Source organism: Myotis yumanensis, unplaced genomic scaffold, assembly GCF_028538775.1.
Source record: "Myotis yumanensis isolate MYYU_CA2020_CCGP unplaced genomic scaffold, mMyoYum1.0.hap1 SCAF_17, whole genome shotgun sequence".
Taxonomy (NCBI): Eukaryota; Metazoa; Chordata; class Mammalia; order Chiroptera; family Vespertilionidae; genus Myotis; species Myotis yumanensis.
The window spans coordinates 11,795,664-11,815,777 of NW_027223768.1; the positions used below are offsets into that span (position 1 = coordinate 11,795,664).

The window sequence follows — 20,114 nt, forward strand, 5'->3', positions numbered from 1 at the left end:
GTATTGTAGTTTGTTGTACTTTACTGCATAATTAATCTATATTTAAAAAAAACATGGATTGAACATGGGCCAAAATAACTATTTATATTGGTGAGTATGCATATAAATAAACAGAAAAGATATATTTCCTTTTTAGATTTTAAGGGGAAATTGAATGGTAATGAAGATTAAAGGAATAGAAGTATATAAGTAACAATAAGATACCTTGCAACAGATTAATGATGTTCAGATTCCGGAAGCCAAGGACTATACATAGTTCAGACTGTGAAAGTGAGGCCAAGACTGAACAAAGCAAAACTTAAATATAAAAAATTAAAAATGAATTTGAAGTATCTTGACATTGTTCAAAAGTCAAAAGCTATACCAGGGCGAATGTGGGAATGACATTTCAGTTCCTCTGCTCCAAGTGACCCCCTCTCCAGGTTTCCTGTGTGTCCTTCACAGCAGGCTTTTAGTGGTGATGAGAACACATTACATAAGTGAACCAGAGAGGGCTGGTGCTGGTGCAGATGTGGACATAACTGGGGACAGAAGGGCCAGGTGTGGAAGCCCAATGCATTGGTGGGCAGGGGCAGGCTGACCCAGGCTCAGCGATGGGCCTGGTCCCAGGGTACCCAGTGCCTGAGCAGTCCCCTTACTCATGGGAGGACCTTCTAAGGGGAGCAGAGAGCAGGAACAAGGATTCCTCAGTGAGTCAGCAGGGCCGTTCCCCAGAGGTCCCCAGGCCTCATCCTAACCTCCAAACTCCTGTCTCCTGCACCTGAACTAGAGTTTCCACATCAGGTTGGGACATAGCAGACCACGGAGCATGGCCACTGACTCCTAAGCAGACTGTTTTGCAAAAGGGAAGGAGGGACATCATTGAAGAATTCATAGGAAGGCATCATCATGGGAGGGGAGGCAACATTGCCCAATTTCCTGCTGGCTAATTTCATGGTGGTCACCATCCCTGAGTACAGACAGTGGCTTCCTTGGTGGGCTCAGGCAGTCCCTAGAGTGTGGGGCTAATGCCAGAACTCAGAACTCTGACCTTGTCTCTTCCCTCACCTGTAGGTGAGGTGCTATTCACTCTGTGCTACCTGTCACAGTGGGTCATGCCACCTCTTTCTCTCCTAGCACTACACTGAGGACCCCACATGAAGATGGAACTGAAGTGACCCTGCTTCCCTCCCCTGAACTTCAAGTTCACAGGCCCTGCAGTGACCCCAGAGGTCTAGTAGTGGAGTTAGGAGGGAGGTTTTGAATCAGGCTTTTCTGGGTCATATCTTGAGCTTGCTGTCTATCAGCCTGGTGCACATAGGAACTTAGCTTACCTCTTACTCCCTCAATTCCCTGTCCTCAACATGAGGGTAACAGCATCATCTCATAAGGTTTTGAAGGTTTAGGAGGAATGTCAATATGACAGGTAAGGTGATGCGTGGTATAGTTATGGACTTATAAACCACTGGTGAGAGTTTTTGTTAGATGTCAGACAAACTTGTAGAAGGACTGGGTGATGAGCAAACATAGACGATGCTGCCTTCAGAGACCCATCCTCTTTAAGTTCAGAAACCCAGTTTTCTCTACCACAATTCCTGTGCTTTTAAGACAATCCCATTGTCTTCCCCACCACAGCCCTAGATTTCCTTAGCCACAGAATAATCCTCTAGAATAGTGCAATCCCTTGGGAGTTGCCTGGCATTATACAGGAACATGATGAACACACACTCCTAGGTGTGTCCCACCCACCTGAGTGAGGCAATGGTCCAGGAAGCAGAGAAACAACATGGCCTAAGGGTTTCCAGTGCCTGGGAGGAGCCAGACTGAGTCTTATAAATGGAACAGTCTTTGCCCAGATGCACAGCACACTCACCTTCTCCTCAGTGACACCTCGTCAGCTCCGGTAAGTCTGCACCTAACTGTTTGCCAGGGGGTTCGTCAGGGCCCAGGGTGTTCTTCTGTGTCCAGGAATAGGGAGAGCGGTGATGGGAGCAGATTCAGGGACCTGTATCCAGTCTCAACTCTGACTGTTATGGGTCTTTCCATCTTGATCCCACTTGGTCCCAAGGGCCTCTCTACAACAAGATGTCTGTACTGATGCTCCTATTGCTCCGTTGGCTCTTCTGTGACAACTCTGCTGAAGCGTCCCTGGTGGGAGCTCAGTATATGAACCTTCCTCTGCTTCTTGTCTACTTTTCTCTCTGGAATCATCTGACTCTCAGGCCATGGACTTTGCACCCCAACCTCTGGGGAGAGTGGGTGGCTCTCCCAACGTCTTGCAAATTCTCCTAAACACAGGCCTTGGATGCCCACTCACTTTGCCCTGGTGAGGAGACTTGCCACTGCGTGATTCAGGGACCCATAAACTAAGGTTTTGGACCTCGTCACCAGCTGAGGGAATGACCAGTGACCTTCTGTGCCCTGGGCTCAGCTAAGGCCTTGGGAAAGTTGACAGAAGGCCTTCGGTGTTCTCACTTAGGGACATAACAGGGAGGATCTTTCTCCCAGATTAGGAGACAAAGGAAGTTTTTGTTAGATGCCCACACATGGGAGCCATGCACATTTCTTGAGAGTTTGGAAAGTCTGAGATGTGAGAGCTGCACTGTCCCATTTCTCTGCTTGTGGTCCAGACTGTTGGTGGAGGTGATGGCTTTTGGAAGTCAGATCACTTTACCTAAAAGTGTTGCAGCCTTGGGGTTCTAGATAGCAGGGAGGTACAAAGGTCATCTGAAGGAGCCTATCTGCTTGCATTCCACCCAATAGCCTAAAACTGAGGCAGGTATTTCTGTTTATTTCAAACATGATGCCAACACTGGTCAGCAGTACTTCTTTCCCACTGGTGGGGATGGTTCAGGAAACCTTGTGGGAGCTCAGGACAGGGCTGTATATCTTTGCTCACACTCACCATCATACTCACACTCACTGCTGGGAGCCTCCAGGGCCCATTTCATTTAGAGCTTGCTTTACGTTCAGGATGGGCACCTCAGGGGTCTCGTTCTAAGAACAGCCCAGGGTGGGTCAGGCCAGACTAGTCAGGAAGTTATTTTGTCCCCATGACTCTAACCCTGACATTGACCCTGGAGGAGATGGTGTTGATGCTCTTGAAGAGTAGAGTCATCCAAATGCTGTGTTTGGCTCAGGTCCCAACTAAATGTCAGTAATTTTCCATGTGGTTGTCCCCTACCCTCTCTGCTTCTGCCTCCTGTGGTTCTGTCCACAGTGGGCTTCTGTATTCTCCTCCATCTCCTCTGGGAACGGCCCCAGCCTTGGTCACACTCTCCTCCTTATGAGCATCACATCCCACCTCCTAGGCTGATACAGCTCTTTCTGTTCCACCTGAGCCTCACTTCACTGGATGCTCAGTTCCCACCCTGTTGTTCTGAATTAGGGACCCTCATCTGGGGGGAAGAATAACAAAGGTTCCCGTCTTTCTCTCTGGCAGCTTCCTTGAAAACCAAGATGAGCCATACTCCAGTTGAACAGTCCGTGATGGACTTGATCGTCCTGTTCCACAAATACACCAAACCTGATGACAAGATTGACAAGCAGGGCCTGCTGAAGATGCTGAAGGAGAATTTCCCTAGCTTCCTCATGGCTTGTGTGAGTCTGGGTGACTTCTCAAGGTCCTGCAATGGCACAGGACGCTTTGTTGTGGGACCTTGGTCAAGTCAACCCCATTCTCTCATCCTCAATATTCTCATCTGCAAAAAGGCGTAAGAGGACTTTCCTGACTTCTTATCAGGACGAAAGATATGGTACAGATGGCCAAGTGTAAAGGCATCTGGAGATCAAGGGTAGTTATCAGCTGTTCAAATAGGGGAGTAAAGAATGGGTCCCCTCCCACTTGTCAATCTCCATCCAGGAGACTGAAGGCTCTAGAAGCCTCCATTCGGTTCTCTGAGATCCACGGGAAGGTGATAGAAATTCTATGGCTGATAACATTTAATACCTTTCATAACAATGAAAAGCTCATTCGTAGACCTGATTTAGTCTGATAGTTAGAATATACTGAACTGATTACAAAAAGAGAGGCTACTAGGTGACACAGAGTGTAGGTTAGCAAAAGAGGGCTCTGAGCATGGAAGATTCAGGAAGGCAAATAGGAGACAGGAGAGGAGGGTTAGGAATGAAGAGACAAGGGGGAGGGCCTATCTTTAGTTTCTTGGTAGAACTTAGGTAAATGGAGTCATAAAAGTGGGTCGGAGGAGCAGTTCTGGGTCTAAAGACCACCCACCAGCTCATTGATCAGTGAGGCTCTGGGCTGAGCCTGCCCACCACCACTATGTCTCTCTTTCATGCTGATACTTAAACCAAGGAATCTCCCTCAGTGACCTGCAGGATAGGGAAACGTTCCCCTCATCCCCAGATACCCTCCACTGGCCCACACCAGCTACACCTGTATGGCCCCAGATGCTTCTCTCCCCCTTTCTGCCTGTGCCTCCTCCTGTTCCACCCATAACACTTTGGGAACTGAATTTGTCTTTTCCACAGGAAAAAAAGGGCAAAGATTTCTTGGCCCATATCTTTGAGGACGAGGACAAGAATCACGATAAGAAGATTGAGTTTTCCGAGTTTCTGTCGGTGTTGGGAGTCATAGCCACGGACTACCACAATCACAGCCACGGAGCCCCGCTCTGTTCTGGGGGAGGACACTGAGCCCAGCCCAGCCTGAAGCCTCCAAGAAACAATAAAGAGTGTCTTTTGCCCAGATACAGCCTGTTTCCTGCTTTTCTTTGGCTACTTATGCTGTCAAAACCACCCCTTCTTGCTGAATGTAATTGTGGATTTTCCATGGGGGGATTTACCCAGGAATGTGCCAGGCGGGTGCCCTCCCTCTGGCCCCCAGCATAACTGACCACCTCTCTCAGCAGTGCCTCTGTGCACCTCTGCCCCTGCTCCCTAGTGCAGCCAGTGTGACAGGTCCCAGGGTCAGCAGTGCAGAGCATTCTGCTTGCACCAGCCATGGTTTTTCTTCCCAAGCCATGAACAGCCTCTGGGCATCCAGGAACTGTAGGAAGCAGGAGCTGAGGTGTGAACACGGTGCCTCATGCCCACGTGTTCCTGCCCAGCATGACCCAAGAGACACAGGGAAGATGGCACCACTGAAAAAGGCATTGGGTGGCGGCCATAGGGGGCACATGGGCACTGGTCACTGTGAATGAGAACTCAACAACCCAGAGGACTGGATCCCTTGTCTTGTGTTGGGGCTTCTGGGCTGCGTCCTGTCCCTGTGCATGTGTGTGTGTTTTATCCTGTGTGGTGTCCTTGTGGAGTTGAGAGAGCCACCCTGTCTGCTGAAATGATCCTCCCAATGGTTTGCAAAATGCTGGGAGCCTGGTGTCTGGGGAAAGCACAGACTGATGGCTGTTCCAGGCATGAGAAGTAAAGCTAGTGCTGGAGTCCAGAGAGTGTCTAGGCAGCAAGTGAGAAGACAGGACTGAAGAGGAGAGGGGAGGAGAGGGCAGGGAATGATGAGCAGAAAGCTCATGCTGAGTCATCAGTGACAGTCCACTCCACTAGCCATGGAAAGAGGCGTGCCATTACCCACACAGGGCCCTTCCCATCTGCCTCTGTCCTTCTTGGATCTACAGAACCAGCTCACTCCTGGAGCACTGGGCCCAGCTGTTCCTTTCAGAGCTGGAGCACCATGAGCCCACAGAGGTAGATGCAGAGGATGAGGAGGGCTGGGGGTGGATGGTGTGGGTGCCTGTGGGTCTAAGCCACACAGAGAAGAGCTTCCAGAAGCTTGGGTTAGGCAGGAGCAGAGTTGCTCTGATCACTGCCCCCATGGCCTGCAGTCTGGGAAGACTTCCTGGGGTGGGCTCTGGAACTGGGACTCCATCAATGGATAGCAGAGATGTTCTGTCTTTCGAAGGCACATCGAGGCAGTCATGGTGATAACATGTTCTCTTCTGGGACCTACAGAACCAGCTCCAGAGCAAGTTCAAAAAAGACCTCAAGAGGCAACGTCCACTCCAGTGGCCTCTCCAGAGTCAGAGCGGGCTCTGGGCACAGCTTTCACTGACCTTCACGAGGCAGAAGAACCACCTGCAGCGTGTGGGCAACTCACTTCAGCTCCTGTGAAGTCTGCAGTCCCAGACCCTGGGCCACAGGGTGTCAGCGGCCACAGCAGAGAGGGCTCCCCCTTTAGATACAGTTTTGGAACCTTTGTGTTTATGTTACTTATGCTTAGAATTCAATTGTATTTTTCTGATACTACTGAGTAAAATACAATCTACTTTAAAGAAAATGGAATGAAATACAATTAAAACTAAATTTAATTTAAGTTAAATCAAATTTAACTATGAACCCTCAGAGTGTTGTGCAAATCCATTTTTTTCTGGGCCTCGGTGCTGTTATTATGAGTTATAGGCTGGGAATAGGTTATCTCTGAGAAGCCATCAAGCTCAAAGGATGTGGCATTCCTGAAACTCGAGACAATGGGGCTCTGGTGGAATTGACCAATGTGCATTTGCACAGGGTCCCTTTAAGTCAGGGCTATCCCTGGGCCACCACATTTCATTTGACTTCCTCTCCTACCAGCACACGGGCAAATTATGTTCTTAAACCCCCACCCCATCTTCCATTTTGCAGAAAATTGTAGGGTTTAACCAACAGAAAAATGTTCCTGAACACTGCACCTGGGATAGAAACTCCACCCTGTTCCACTCCCACTGAACAGCATCCTGACCATCACCTCTGTAGATGCAGAGCACCAAAGAGGTGTCAGGGGACAGGAAATATCCCAGGTCCTGGGTCCACACTCTTCTCTTCTACAGGCACCGCCTGCAAACCTCCTCTGGTATCAGAACCTCTCTCAGCCCTCAGCCCCTGAGCACTGGTTCAGCTGGGCCTCTTTCTAAGGCTCTCTGTCTCAGCTGAGCCCAGGAACAATTATTTCCACCTGAACAAGGTTGTGCATGTGGCCTGGCTTCTCTCTTTACATCAGTCCTCCAAACCACCCTGGAGAGACCGGACTAACACCCTTCTAGGGCACCGTGCCATGGCAGACGCTGCAATGTCTCAGGACAAACGGGTATCAGCATTGGACCAGACTCATGCCCCTGCCGCCAGGAGATCAGCTCTCTGGGTTGACACAGGTATGAAACACAATTCTAATAGAATGTGATGAGTTCTACAGTTGACCTTTACCAAAGGTCAGTATGGAGAACATGAGCCCACTGGGGATCCCACACCAGGCTCTCTTTAGGATGTGATTCTTGAATCATACCAGAAAATGAGTAACTGTATGTCTATCCACTTCATCCTAACTTTTATGGAGCATGGCAATGGAAGGAAGCATTGTGAGATTAAACAGAAGTTGGAGAATTCAAGGAGATTAGGTCCACGTTAGAGTCCATGGTCAGTAGACTTGTACATACCGGCAATGTCCTGGGAAGTGCGGCCTTCCACCGTGCGGGAAGCAACTCCTCCTTTTGGAAGATCAGGACTATGGTCTCCACAGCAGCTGTTCACTATTTCAAATTACACTTTTTAACCTGGCCTCACTTTCCTGGGTACTTTCCTAAGTTTCACAGCCGACTTCCAAACTGGAGGTTTTTACACTTTTTAAAAATATATTTTATTGATTTTTTTTACAGAGAGAAAGGGAGAGGAATAGAGAGTTAGAAACATCGATGAGAGAGAAACATGGATCTGCTGCCTCCTGCACATCTCCTACTGGGGATGTGCCCGCAACCCAGGTACATGCCCTTGACTGGAATCGAACCTGGGACCTTTCAGTCCGCAGGCTGACGCTCTATCCATTGAGCCAAACCGGTTTCGGCGGTTTTTACATTTTTGATTGCTGTTAACATTAGATGTGTTGGACCAGAATTTGAACAATTATATTTCAACAAAAAAATAAAGGGTGTCCCAACATCCACGCAGGAAGTCATTTTGATAGAAAACACAGGTTTATAATTAAAAATTGTAACTTTTTTATTGTTCCATAAAGTATACAGTGTAGGGTTATGTATGGAATAGCATATCGGGTAAATGGCCTTCATGGCTTTGCTGGCACATATGCACTGTTTTGTTGTAATTTTCCATGACCGTTTTGCATAAATGTGGCTGAATCTTGATGAGGCTCATTTTCATCTTGATGGCTTGGTTAATCGACAAAATTGTCGAATTTGGGGTTCAGAAAATCCACGAGTGATTGTTGAGGAACAAATGCATCCACAACGTGTCACTGGTGCGGATTTTGGGCTGGAGGCATCATCGGACCATTCTTCTTCGAAAATGCAGCTGCTCAGGCAATAACAAAAGATTGGGTATGTGCCAGCAAAGCCGTGGAGGCCATTTACCCAATATTCTATTCCCTAGATAAACGTATACTGTATCCTTTGTGAATCAATAAAAAATTTATAATTTTTAATTATACACCAGTGTTTTCTATCAAAATTACTTCTTGTGTGAATTTTGGGACACCCTTTAGTTTTAGAGTAAAAACTATGTGCTGGAACTGCTAGGTACTAGAGATCAGTGAAGCTAAAATAAGTGTTTTTCCTCCCTAATTTGGAATACAGACATATAGGGACAATGACGTGGTGTGGTTCCCACAGGACAAGTGGACTTAGGTGACAGGCTGCATAAAGGAGGAAGAGCACATTTGATTGTGGAGAAGTAGTCTGTGTCCACTTCCAAGGAGAATCCCTAGAGAGAAGTTCAGATTTCTAGTCTGTTGAGATACATCATATTAACCGGAAAGGTGAGGAATTGAAAGATATTTCAGGTGAAGAAAAGCATTAAAAAAATAGAATTGAGTCAGGAAACAATAAGACATATTGGGATGGACTGGGACCATCAGGAGGTAAGTTCCCAGGACAGGAACAGGGATGGCTGAGCAGAGAGGAAGTCAGACACCAGCTCTGGGAGCCCTGGCAGGAAGGTTCCTAGCAGGACCAGCAGTCCTGGTGCAGGAGGAGAGAAGCCAAGTGGAGGGATTGGTTCAAGCTGGGAGGTTTGCAGGGCGGGTATGGCCCTGAGGCAAGTCAGCACCAGAGATCTTAGTCAGTGGAGAGCAGTTGGTGTAGTGGATCACGGGGTGCAGGCTGCATAGAGACAGAAGAGGGTACTGACAGGAGAAAAGTGAAAAGGTCCAGAGAAGCAGGTCTCCCTGAGTTTGAAAGCAGGTGCAATGAGAAGGAGGGGGGCAGGGGACAGACAATACCAGTGAGAAAGTGAGGTGTAGGCGGGGAAAAGCTCAGGCATGTCCTAAATGATGACAAGCTGCAGAGGATGGGCAGGAGAGGATGCCCCTGAAGTGGAGGGAGGTGATGGTCTCAGAACTGAGATGCTAATGACACGGTGAGAGTAGGAGGTGGAGGAGTCAACCACATGGACAAATACCTCACCCACCGAGGGTCCTGCAGGTGGGACAGGAGATTTTGGAGGCAGTTGCCTAATTTCTCCCTGAAGAATGTGGCCTGATTGAGGGGTTAGCATAGGGGTGGGCAAACTTTTTGACTCGAGGGCCACAATGGGTTCTTAAACTGGACTGGAGGGCCGGAACAAAAGCATGGATGGAGTGTTTGTGTGAACTAATATAAATTCAACGTAAACATCATTACATAAAAGGGTACGGTCTTTTTTTAAAGTTTTATTCATTACAAACGGGACGGATCCAGCCCGCAGGCCGTAGTTTGCCCACAGCTGGGTTAGCTGGAGACTGTGAGTAGGAGGGAGGGAGTGACCCAGCTGGATGATGAGATCATCAAGGAGGGGAGCTACTGAAGCAGCAGGTATGTGCCTACAGGTGGCCCTGGATGTGCAGGTGAGTGCTGACTGGCCTCCTGGCACCATGGAGAGACCCCATGTGTGGGAGAGCCATTGCTTGCTGAGGAAGCACTTGTGTCCTACTTATTTCTGAAATCCTCAGCCCCTAGCACATTTTATGACGTCAGAGAGCCCAAGGGTAATGACATGGCCCTTCCTATGAGTGATAAGGGGATCTGTCACTTATGATGCTCAGCATGAGCTCTCCTCACTCTGTGCACTGTCCTCCCTACTCTTCTTAATCTTCTCTTCCACTTGGTGCCCAGACTCTATCTGGACTCCAGCACTAGCTTTACTCCTCATTCCTGGAACAGCCATCACTCTGTGTTTTCCCAGACACCCAGCTCCCAGCATTTAGCAAAGCATTGCCAGGATCAGCTCAGCAGACAGGGTGGCTCTCACCTCCACAGGGACACCACACAGGATAAAACAACACACACACACACACACACACACACACACACAAACACATACACACACACACAAGCACAGGTACAGAACACAGCACAGAAGCCCAGGACACTGGACAAGGGATCCAGTCATCTGGGCACTCCTGAGTGTCCCATTCAGAGTGACCAGTGCCCATGTGCCCCCAATGTCGGCCACCCAATGCCTTTTTCAGTGGTGCCATCTCCCCTATGTCCCTGGCATCATGCTGGACAGGAGCCCATGGGCATGAGGCACCATGTTCACACCTCCCTCGGCTCCTGCTCCCTGCAGGTCCTGGATCCCTAGATGCTGATCGCACCTTGAGAAGGAAAAGCATGGCTGGGCCAGCAGAACGCTCTGCACTGCTGACCCTGGGACCTGGCACGCTGGCTGCACTAGGGAGCAGGGGCAGAGGTGGACAGAGGCCCTGCTGAGAGAGGTGGTCAGTTATGCTGGGGGACAAAGGGAGGGCACCCTCCTGGCACATTCCTGGGTAAGTCCCCCCATGGAGAATCCACAATTACATTCAGCAAGAAGGGGTGGTTTTGACAGCATAAGTAGCCAAAGAAAAGCAGGAAACAGGCTGTATCAGGGAAAAAGACACACTTTATTGTTTCTTGGAGGTGTCAGGCTGGGCTGGGCTCAGTGTCCTCCCCCAGAACAGAGCGGGGCTCCGTGGCTGTGATTGTGGTAGTCCGTGGCTATGACTCCCAACACCGACAGAAACTCGGAAAAGTCGATCTTCTTATCATTATTCTTGTCCTGGTCTTCAAAGATATGGGCCAAGAAATCTTTGCCCTTTTTTTCCTGTGGAAAAGATAAATTCAGTCCCAAAAGTGTTATGAGTGGAACAGGAGGAGGAGGCCAAAAGGGGTGAGAAGCATCTGGGGCCGCACAGGTGTAGCTGGTGTGGGCCAGTGGAGGGTATCTGGGAGTGAGGGGAACGCTAACATTAACCTGCAGGTCACTGAGGGAGATTCCTTGGATCAACTATCAGCATGAAAGAGAGACCTAGTGGTGGTGGGCAGACTCAGCCCAGAGCCTCACTGATCAATGAGCTGGTGGGTGGGTGGTCTTTAGACCCAGATCTGCTTTCCTGACCCACTTCCAGGACCCCATCTACCTAAGTTCTACCCAGAAACTAGAGATAGGCTCTATCCCTTATGTCTTCATTCCTAACCCTCCTCTCCTATCTCCTATTTGCCTTCCTCAATCTTCCATGCTAAGTGCCCTCTTTTGCTCACCTACTCTCTGTGTCACTTAGCAACCTCTCTTTTTGTAATCAGTTCAGTATATTCTAACTGTCAGACTAAATCAGCTCTATGGATGTGCTCTTTCATTGTAATGAAAGGTGTTAAATTTTATCAGCCATGGGATTTCTATCACCTTCCCTTGGATCTCAGAGAACCGAATGGAGGCTTCTAGAGGCTTCAGTCTCCTGGATGGAGATTGACAAGTGGGAGGGGACCCATTCTTTACTCTCCTATTTGAACACCTGATAACTACCCTTGATCTCCAGATGCCTTTACACTTGGCCACATGTACCATCTCTTTCAACCTGATAATAAGTCAGGAAAGTCCTTTTAGGCATTTTTGCAGATGAGAATATTGAGGATCAGAGAATGGGATTGACTTGTCCCAAGTCCTCCCCCATGCCAGGGCCCAAGCAACCTGGAGAAGTCACCCAGACTCACACAAGCCTTGAGGAAGTTAGGGAAATTCTCCTTCAGCATCTTCAGCAGGCCCTGCTTGTCAATCTTGTCATCAGGTTTGGTGTATTTGTGGAACAGGACAATCAAGTCCATCACGGACTGTTCAACTGGAGTATGGCTCATCTTGGTTTTCAAGGAAGCTGCCAGAGAGAAAGACGGGGACCTTTGTTATCCTTCCCCCCAGGTGAGGGACCCTGTGTCAGGACAATGGGATGGGTACAAGCCTCTAGTGAAGTGAGGCTCAGTTTGGAGAAGAAGGAACTGTATTATCCTAGGAGGTGGGATGAGATGCTCATAAGGAGGAGAATGTGACCAAGGCTGGGGCCTGGTCCCATGCAGGTCAGGGTCTAGAGGAGATGGAGGAGAATACAGAAGCCCACTGTGGACAGAACCACAGGAGGCAGAAGCAGAGAGGTTAGGAGTCAACCACATGGATAAGAACTGACATTTTAGTTGGGACCTGAACCAAACACAGCATTTGGTAGACTCTACTCTTCAAGAGCATCAACACCATCTCCTCCAGGGTCAATGTCAGGGTTAGAGTCATGGGGACAAAATAACTTCTTGACTAGTCTGGCCTGACCTGCCCTGGGCTGCTCTTGGAATGAGTTCCCTGAGATGCCTAGCATGATCATAAAGCAAGCTCTAAATGAGTGGTCCTCAATCTTCCTAATACTGTAACCCTTTAATACAGTTCCTCATGTTGTGGTGACCCCAATTTCATTGTTACAAATTCAACATAATTAAAGCATAGTGATTAATCACAAAAACAATATGTAATTATATATGTGTTTTCCGATGGTCTTAGGCGTCCCCTGTGAAAGGGTCCTTTGACCCTCAAAGGGGTCGCGACCCACAGTTTGCGAACCGCTGCTCTAAATGAAATTGGCCCTGGAGGCTCCCAGTGGTTGAGTGTGAGTAGAATGGTAAGTGTGAGCAGAGATATACATCCCTGTCATGAGCTCTCAAAGGTTTTCCTGGACCATCCCCACCAGTGGGAAAGAAAGACTGCTAACCAGTGTGGCATCATATTTGAGATAAACAGAAATATCTGCCTCAGTTTTAGACACTTGGGTGGAAAGTGGGGAGATAGGCTCCTTCAGATGACCTTTGTGCCTCCCTGCTATCTGGAACCGCAAGGCTCGACCACATTTAAGTAAAGAGGTCTGACTTCCCAAAGCCAGTACCTCCACCAACAGTCTGGACCCCAAGCAGAGAAATGGGACAGTGTAGCCCTCACACCCCAGATTTCCAAAACTCTCAAGAAATGTGCATGGCTCATATGTTTGGGCATCTAACAAAAACTATATTTCCTTATCAACAGGGAAAAACAAACTTTGCTGCTATGTCCCTACATGGAACTACCCAAGGCCTTCTGTGAACTTGGCCAACGTCAGAGCTGAGCCCTGTGCACAGAAAGTAACTGATCTTTCCCTCAGCTGGGCAGAAGGTCCAAAACATTAGTTGATGGGTTTCTGATCCATATACTGGCAGATCTTCTCACCATGGCAAGGTGAGTGGGAGTCCCAGGCTTGGGTTCAGGAGAACCTTCCAGACTTTGGTAGAGACACCCACTCCCCCAGAGGTTGGGGTACAAATTGAGTCTTCCCCAACCTGTGGTCTGAGAGTTAGGTGAGTCCAGAGAGAAAAGAAGAGAAGGAGAGAGGAAGGGTCATTTCCTGAGCTCCCACCAGAGAGGTTTCCACAGAGTTGTTACACAGGGGCCAACAGAGCAATGGGAGCATCGGTCCAGTCATCTTGTAGATGAGATCCTCAGGACCCCAGTGGAATAAAGTTACACAGCCTCATAACAGGCAAAGTCTCATAACAGGCAGAGCCCCGTTACCGGCACAACCCCATAACATCTGGACCCAAGCTCCTGAATCCTCTCCCATCACTGCTTTCCCTACTCCTGCAGACAGCAGAACACCCAGGGCCCTGATGAACCTCCCTGGCAAAGAGATAGGCGCAGACTTACCAAAGCTGACGAGGAGGCTCTGAGGAGAAGTTGAGTGTGCTGTGCATCTGGGCAAAGACTGGTCTCTTTATAAGGCTCAATTGGCTCCTCCCAGACACTGGGAGCCTTTGGGTCATATCTGTCTACTTCCTGGACCATTGTCCCACTCAGGTGGGTGGCACACACCTAGGCGTGTGTGTTCTGCATGTGCCAGTAAAATCCTAGGCAACTCCCAAGGGAAAACACCTAGAGCCTTCTTCTGTCCTCACTTCCTGGGGTCAGGGGTGTGGAAGACAATGGGATCTGTTGTAAAGCACAGGAATTCTGGGACAGAAAACTGAGTTTCTGAACTTAAAGAGGATGGGACTCTGAGATGCATCATGGTCTGTGTTTGCTCATCACCCACTCCTTCCACAAGTTTGTTCTGGCATCTCACAAAACTCTCTCCAGCAGTTTATAATTCCATAACTATACCACACATCACCTTAGCCCCACACTCTAGAAATTCACTTTGTAGCACCAGGGCCTACCGGGGCCCACCAAGGAAGCCACTGTCTAGATTCAGGGATGGTGACCATCATGAAATGAGCCAGCAGGAGATTGGCAAAGTTGCCACCTCTCCCATGAGGATGCCTTCCTATAAATTCTTCAATGATGTTTCTCCTTCCCTTAGGCAAAATAGTCTGCTTAGGTGTCAGTAGCTCATGCCCTGACGTCTGTTATGTCCTAACCTGCTGTGGAAAATCGAGTTCAGGTGCAGGAAACAAGATCTTGGAGGTCAGGATGAAACCTGGGGCCCTCTGGGGACATACCATGCTGATTCACTGAAGAGTCCTTGTTCCTGCTCTCTGTTCCCCTTAGAACATGCTCCCATGGAGTAAGGGACTGCTCAGGCATTGGGCACCCTGGGACCAGGCCCACCGCTGAGCTCCCAGGTCAGGCCCCCCAATGCACTGGCCTCCATGCTTCAGCCTGGCCCCTCTGTCCCCAGTTACATCCATATTTGTGTCAGCACCAGACCTCTCTGGTTCACTTATTTAATTTCTTCTCAACCCCACTCAAAGCCTCCCCTGAAGGATACACAGAAAACCTGGAGCACGAGCTGACTCCGGGCAGGGGAAGTGAGATGGCATGCCCACTTTGTCCCTGGTGTAGCTTTTGAAATTTGAACAATGTCAAAATACTTTAAATTAGTTTCTAATTATTTTAATTTAAGTTTTGCTTTGTTCAAATCTGGCCTCACTTTCAGAGTCTGAACTATGTATAGTCCTCAGCTTCCGGAATCTAAACATCATTGATCTGTTGCACGGTCTCTCTCTTATTTTACTTATATACTTATTTACCCTTAGTCTTCATTATTATTCAACTCCACCCCCCCCCCCCAAAAAAAAGAAAAAAAAATAATATATATGTTTCCTCTTTATTTTTATGCATATTCATCAATATAAATGATTATTTTGGCCTATGATCTATCTATGTCCTTTATTTGATATAGATCAATCATAAAGGAAAATAAAATACACTACAATGTACAGCCCAATGAATTATCTCTAACACCTGTGATTGCCACCCAGGTCAATGAATAAAATATTGCCACCACCCCTACTGTCACTGCCCCTTTTCTCTCTTCCTGAAAACCATCATCTGGACTTTTTTGTTAAGGCTCTCTCTTTGTTTCATTTGTATTTTACCACGTAAGCAAATTTACTTGAGGGAGAACATATGTATATTCTTCTGTGTTTGCCTTAATTTGCTCAGTATTACATTTATGAGTGATATCCATGTTGTACTGTTTGTACTGATATCTTGGTTTAAATACACATCATTTTCTATAATTCTGCTTTAGATAGATATTACATGCCCTCAATTTTCTTGTTTTCATTCTGTATGGTTTCCAGCTCAGGTGACTATGGATTTTGACCTCTGACCTCATGTTCCTGTGGGGATCAGCCACCCTGTCTGGTGAGGTATGTGGAAAGGGCCCAGGGCAGTCCCTGGTTGTGTAAGTCTTGGGTGTTTAAGGAATAAGAAGGGGATGAGCCCATATTTCAGGGACCAACTTCAAAACAGCCCTGTTTCTTGTCAGAGACATTAGTCTTTGCAACAATTGTGACTAACAGCCAAGACCCACCTGAGCATCTCCCTTATCACTCACCACCACCAGAAAGGCTATAGGTATCTTCCAATCCCTGAACCAACAGTTCTTTGGCAACATGGTCTACACATCCAGGTGAATCACTATAACCATCTCGCAAGCATTTACTGTTTATCCTGAGCCTCTCTTGCATTCATCCCAATGGATTCTGGACTCCAGCTGTCCTTGGCTGTTTGGAGCTGAGACCTGGACAATTTGATCAAGGTACAAAATTTAAGGAGAACCCACTGAGCACCACTCACTGTGCTTTGGGATGAACATATGGCAAGAGAAATTTTTTAAAGAATTTATCTCCCCTCAATTATCGCACTTTAGAAGTGAAGACAAAAAGAATAAAATAGAAACTGTAGATGCTAGAGATGTACAGTGACACACAGTATAACCCCAGAAGAGAGGGGTAACTTTCTGAGGAAGAGAGGGGGACCAAGATACCTTAGATGTGGCATTTGAATGTATGTCAACACCTAGTGTTCAAGCAAGGAAATCAGGGAAAAAGATTCCAGACCTTGACATGTGAGCAAAACTACAGCACAGAACAGACATGACATCAGGAGGACAGAAACACGTCTAGAGCCAATAGTGTTGGAAGTGAGAGGTTTAGGACAGGCACCAACTATTTCCAACCCAGTACCCAACCCCTCTTCTGAACTAACAGAGCCCAGTTTGCTTGGGGTTTAGGGTGCCCAGTACCCCCATGTGTGTCTGGTCTCCTCTAAGCCATTCTGACATTCCTGTCCTTGCTTTACCTATGACCCTTGCAACCAAGAGTGAACATGTGTCCCACCAGTTCTGCCCAATGAAACTGAGTGATGCTGAGCCAGGCTTCTGGGACTCTGCTTTTCTGACAGAAGGGGACAGGGAGAGCTGGCCCTGCCATGCCTCACCCCATGCCTGGGTTGCTGGTCCGGGACACAGGCAGTCACCAAAAATACTTACCCAAGTGAGTTGAAGAGTTACAGCTTCATAAACACCTCCAAATGAATGACTTTAGAAACTTTATTCAAAATTGCCCCAAACTGGAAGTAACCAAGATGTCTTTCAAAAGGTGAATGAATAAACAAACTGTGGCACATCTATACCGTGGAATATTATCCAGCAAGAAGAAGAATTGAGCTTTCAAGCCACAAGAAGACATGGAGGAAACTACAAGGATATTGCTGAGTGAAGGAAGCCGTTCTGAAACAGCCACATACTGTATGATTTCAAATATATGACATTATAGAAAAAGCAAAACCATATTGACAATAAAAATATCAGTAATCATCAGGATTCAGGATAGGAGGGGATGGCTGAATAGTTGGGGCACCGGTGTTTTTTGAGGCAATGAAACTACTTTGCATGATACTGTGATGATGAATATGTGGCATTACACATTTGTCCAAAACCACAGAATTTCACAATAGGAACTGAACCCTAGTTAAGCCATGGACTTTAGTTCAGAATAATGTATCAATATTGGTTCATCAATTATAACAAATGTTCCACACTAATTAAGATGTTAATAAACAGGGGATACTGTGCGGAGAGGGGGTATATAGGAAATAAACTCTCTGTTCCAAAATTTTCAGCCAATATAAAACTGTTCTAAAAATTAGAGTATATTAATAATAAAAATAATAAGATTGAGTTTCTTTTTATTGTAAGCCAAGTTTGATTGAAACAAATAGCCCTGGAGAGTTAACTAGGAGTACCTTCCTGACCTATGATGCGAGTTATGAGCAAGCATTCTATTTTCTTCTTTTCTATATTTTCTGGAGCTCTCTTCAAAGCTTATCTAAAAGCTAGCTAATAAATCAAATCTGTTTTTTGAGAACTAAGTCTCTGCATGTAAACTTAATAGCATTTTAGATTTTCTGTCCACCAGGAAATTACTTAACCAATTTATTTTATTTTTTTAATATATTTTTATTGATTTCAGAGAGGAAGGAGGAGTCAGAGGGAGATAGAAATATCAATGAGGACATAGAATAATTCATCAGCTGCCTCCTACATGCCCCACACTGGGGATTAAGCCCACAACTTGGACATGGGACCTCCTGGTTTATAGGTCGATGCTGAACCACTGAACCATGCTAACTGGGCCCAATTTATTTTAATTCCTTGGCCTATCCACCTCTCCTCCCCAGAAAGTTACCCCTCTCTTCTTGGGTTATAGACTGTGTCATTGTACATCTCCAACATCCACAGTTTCTATTTTATTCTTTTTATCTTCACTTCTAAAGGGTGAGCATAGAGGGGAGATAAATTCTTAAAAATTTTTCTTTCCATATATTCATCCTATAGCACAGTGAGTGGTGCTTAGTGGTTTCTTCATAAATTTTGTACCTTGAACAAATGGTCCAGGTCTTTGTTCCAAACAGCCAAGGACAGCTGGAGTCCAGAATCCATTGGGATGAATGAAAAAGAGGCTCAGGATAAACAGTAAATGCTCGTGAGGTGATTCCAAGTGATTGACCTGAACGTATAGCCCATGTTGCCAAAGAACGTTTGACTCAGGGAATGGAAGATACCTTCAGCCTTTCTGGTGGTGGTGAGTGATAAGGGTGATGATGGGGTGGGACTTGGCTGTTAGTCACAATATTTGCAAACACTAATGTCTCTGACAATAAACAGGGCTGTTTTGAAGTTGGTCCCAGAAAAATGGGCTCATCACCTTCTTCTTCCTTAAACACCCAGGACTTACACAACCAGGGACTGCCCTGGGCCCTTTCCACATACCTCACCAGACAGGGTGGCTGATCCCCACAGGAACCTGAGGTCAGAGGTCAAAATCCCTGGTCACCTGAACTGGAAACCATTCAAAAAAAAGACAAAGTGATGAGCATGTGGTATCTAAAGCAGCATTATAAAAAATTATGGCACATTCATATAGAGATATATATAGTATACAATGAAGAACAAACACAGAACAACATACAGCTTGTAAATGTAATACTGAAAAAAATAAGGCAGACACAGAAGAATACGTTGAATATGTTTCCCTTCAAGTAAAATTTGCAAGTAGGGGAAATGGCAGTGTTCAGGAAGGTCTGTTTAGGTGTTAAAATGAAACAGAGAGAGGGTCTCATTATAAAAGTTCTGATGGTGGTTTTGGAGAATAGAGAAAGCAGGCGGGTGCGGGTGGTGGCAATGTTTTATTCATTGACGGGGGGACAATCACAAGTGTAAAAGATTCTTTAGAGTGTGTATTGTAGTTTGTTGTACTTTACTGTGTAAATAACTATAGTTAAAAAAAAACATGGAGCCGAAACCGGTTTGGCTCAGTGGATAGAGCGTTAGCCTGCGGACTGAGGGGTCCCAGGTTCAATTCCGGTCAAGGGCATGTACCTGGGTTGCGGGCACATCCCCAGTGGGAGATGTGCAGGAGGCAGCTGATCGATGTTTCTCTCTCATCGATGTTTCTGACTCTCTGTGTCTCTCCCTTCCTCTCTGTAATTAATCAATAAAATATATTTTTTAAAAAATCATGGATAGAACACGGGCCAAAATAACTATTCATATTGGTGAGTATGCATATAAATAAACAGAAAAGATATATTTCCTTTTTGGCTTTTTATGGGGAAATTGAATGGTAATGAAGATTAAAGGAATGTAAGTATATAAGTAAAAATAAGATACCTTGCAACAGATTAATGATGTTCAGATTCTGGAAGCCAAGGACTATACAAAGTTCAGACTCTGAAAGTGAGGCCAAGACTGAACAAAGCAAAACTTAAATATACAAATTAAAAATGAATTTGAAGTATCTTGACATTGTTCAAATTTCAAAAGCTATACCAGGGCGAATGTGGGAATGACATTTCAGTTCCTCTGCTCCAAGTGAGCCCCTCTCCAGGTTTCCTGTGTATCCTTCACAGCAGGCTTTTAGTGGAGATGAGAACACATTACATAAGTGAACCAGAGAGGGCTGGTGCTGGTGCAAATGTGGACATAACTGGGGACAGAAGAGCCAGGAGTGGAATCCCAATGCATTGCGGGGAGGCGGGGTGTCTAGCCCAGGCTCGGCGATGGGCCTGGTCCCAGGGTGCCCAATGCCTGAGCAGTCCCCTCACTCATGGCCAGACCTTCTAAGGGGAGCAGAGAGCAGGAACAATGATTCCTC

The 20,114-nt window shown here is 46.7% G+C and overlaps 2 protein-coding genes across 2 annotated transcripts; one reads left to right on the forward strand and one right to left on the reverse strand.

Moving 5' to 3' along the window:
- The first annotated feature begins 1,802 nt into the window (after positions 1 to 1,802).
- LOC138995918 (protein S100-A7-like) lies at positions 1,803 to 4,680 on the forward strand. Its single transcript, XM_070396725.1, has 3 exons — positions 1,803 to 1,882; positions 3,422 to 3,579; positions 4,471 to 4,680. Exons 2-3 carry the CDS (start codon positions 3,439 to 3,441, stop codon positions 4,633 to 4,635), a joined length of 306 nt encoding a protein of 101 aa, XP_070252826.1. The 5' UTR covers positions 1,803 to 1,882; positions 3,422 to 3,438; the 3' UTR covers positions 4,636 to 4,680.
- A 6,119-nt stretch (positions 4,681 to 10,799) lies between these two features.
- On the reverse strand, positions 10,800 to 13,907 carry LOC138995897 (protein S100-A7-like). Its single transcript, XM_070396696.1, has 3 exons — positions 13,879 to 13,907; positions 11,883 to 12,040; positions 10,800 to 10,995 (listed from the first exon to the last, which is right to left on the reverse strand). Exons 2-3 carry the CDS (start codon positions 12,021 to 12,023, stop codon positions 10,831 to 10,833), a joined length of 306 nt encoding a protein of 101 aa, XP_070252797.1. The 5' UTR covers positions 12,024 to 12,040; positions 13,879 to 13,907; the 3' UTR covers positions 10,800 to 10,830.
- Between the last annotated feature and the right edge of the window lie 6,207 nt (positions 13,908 to 20,114).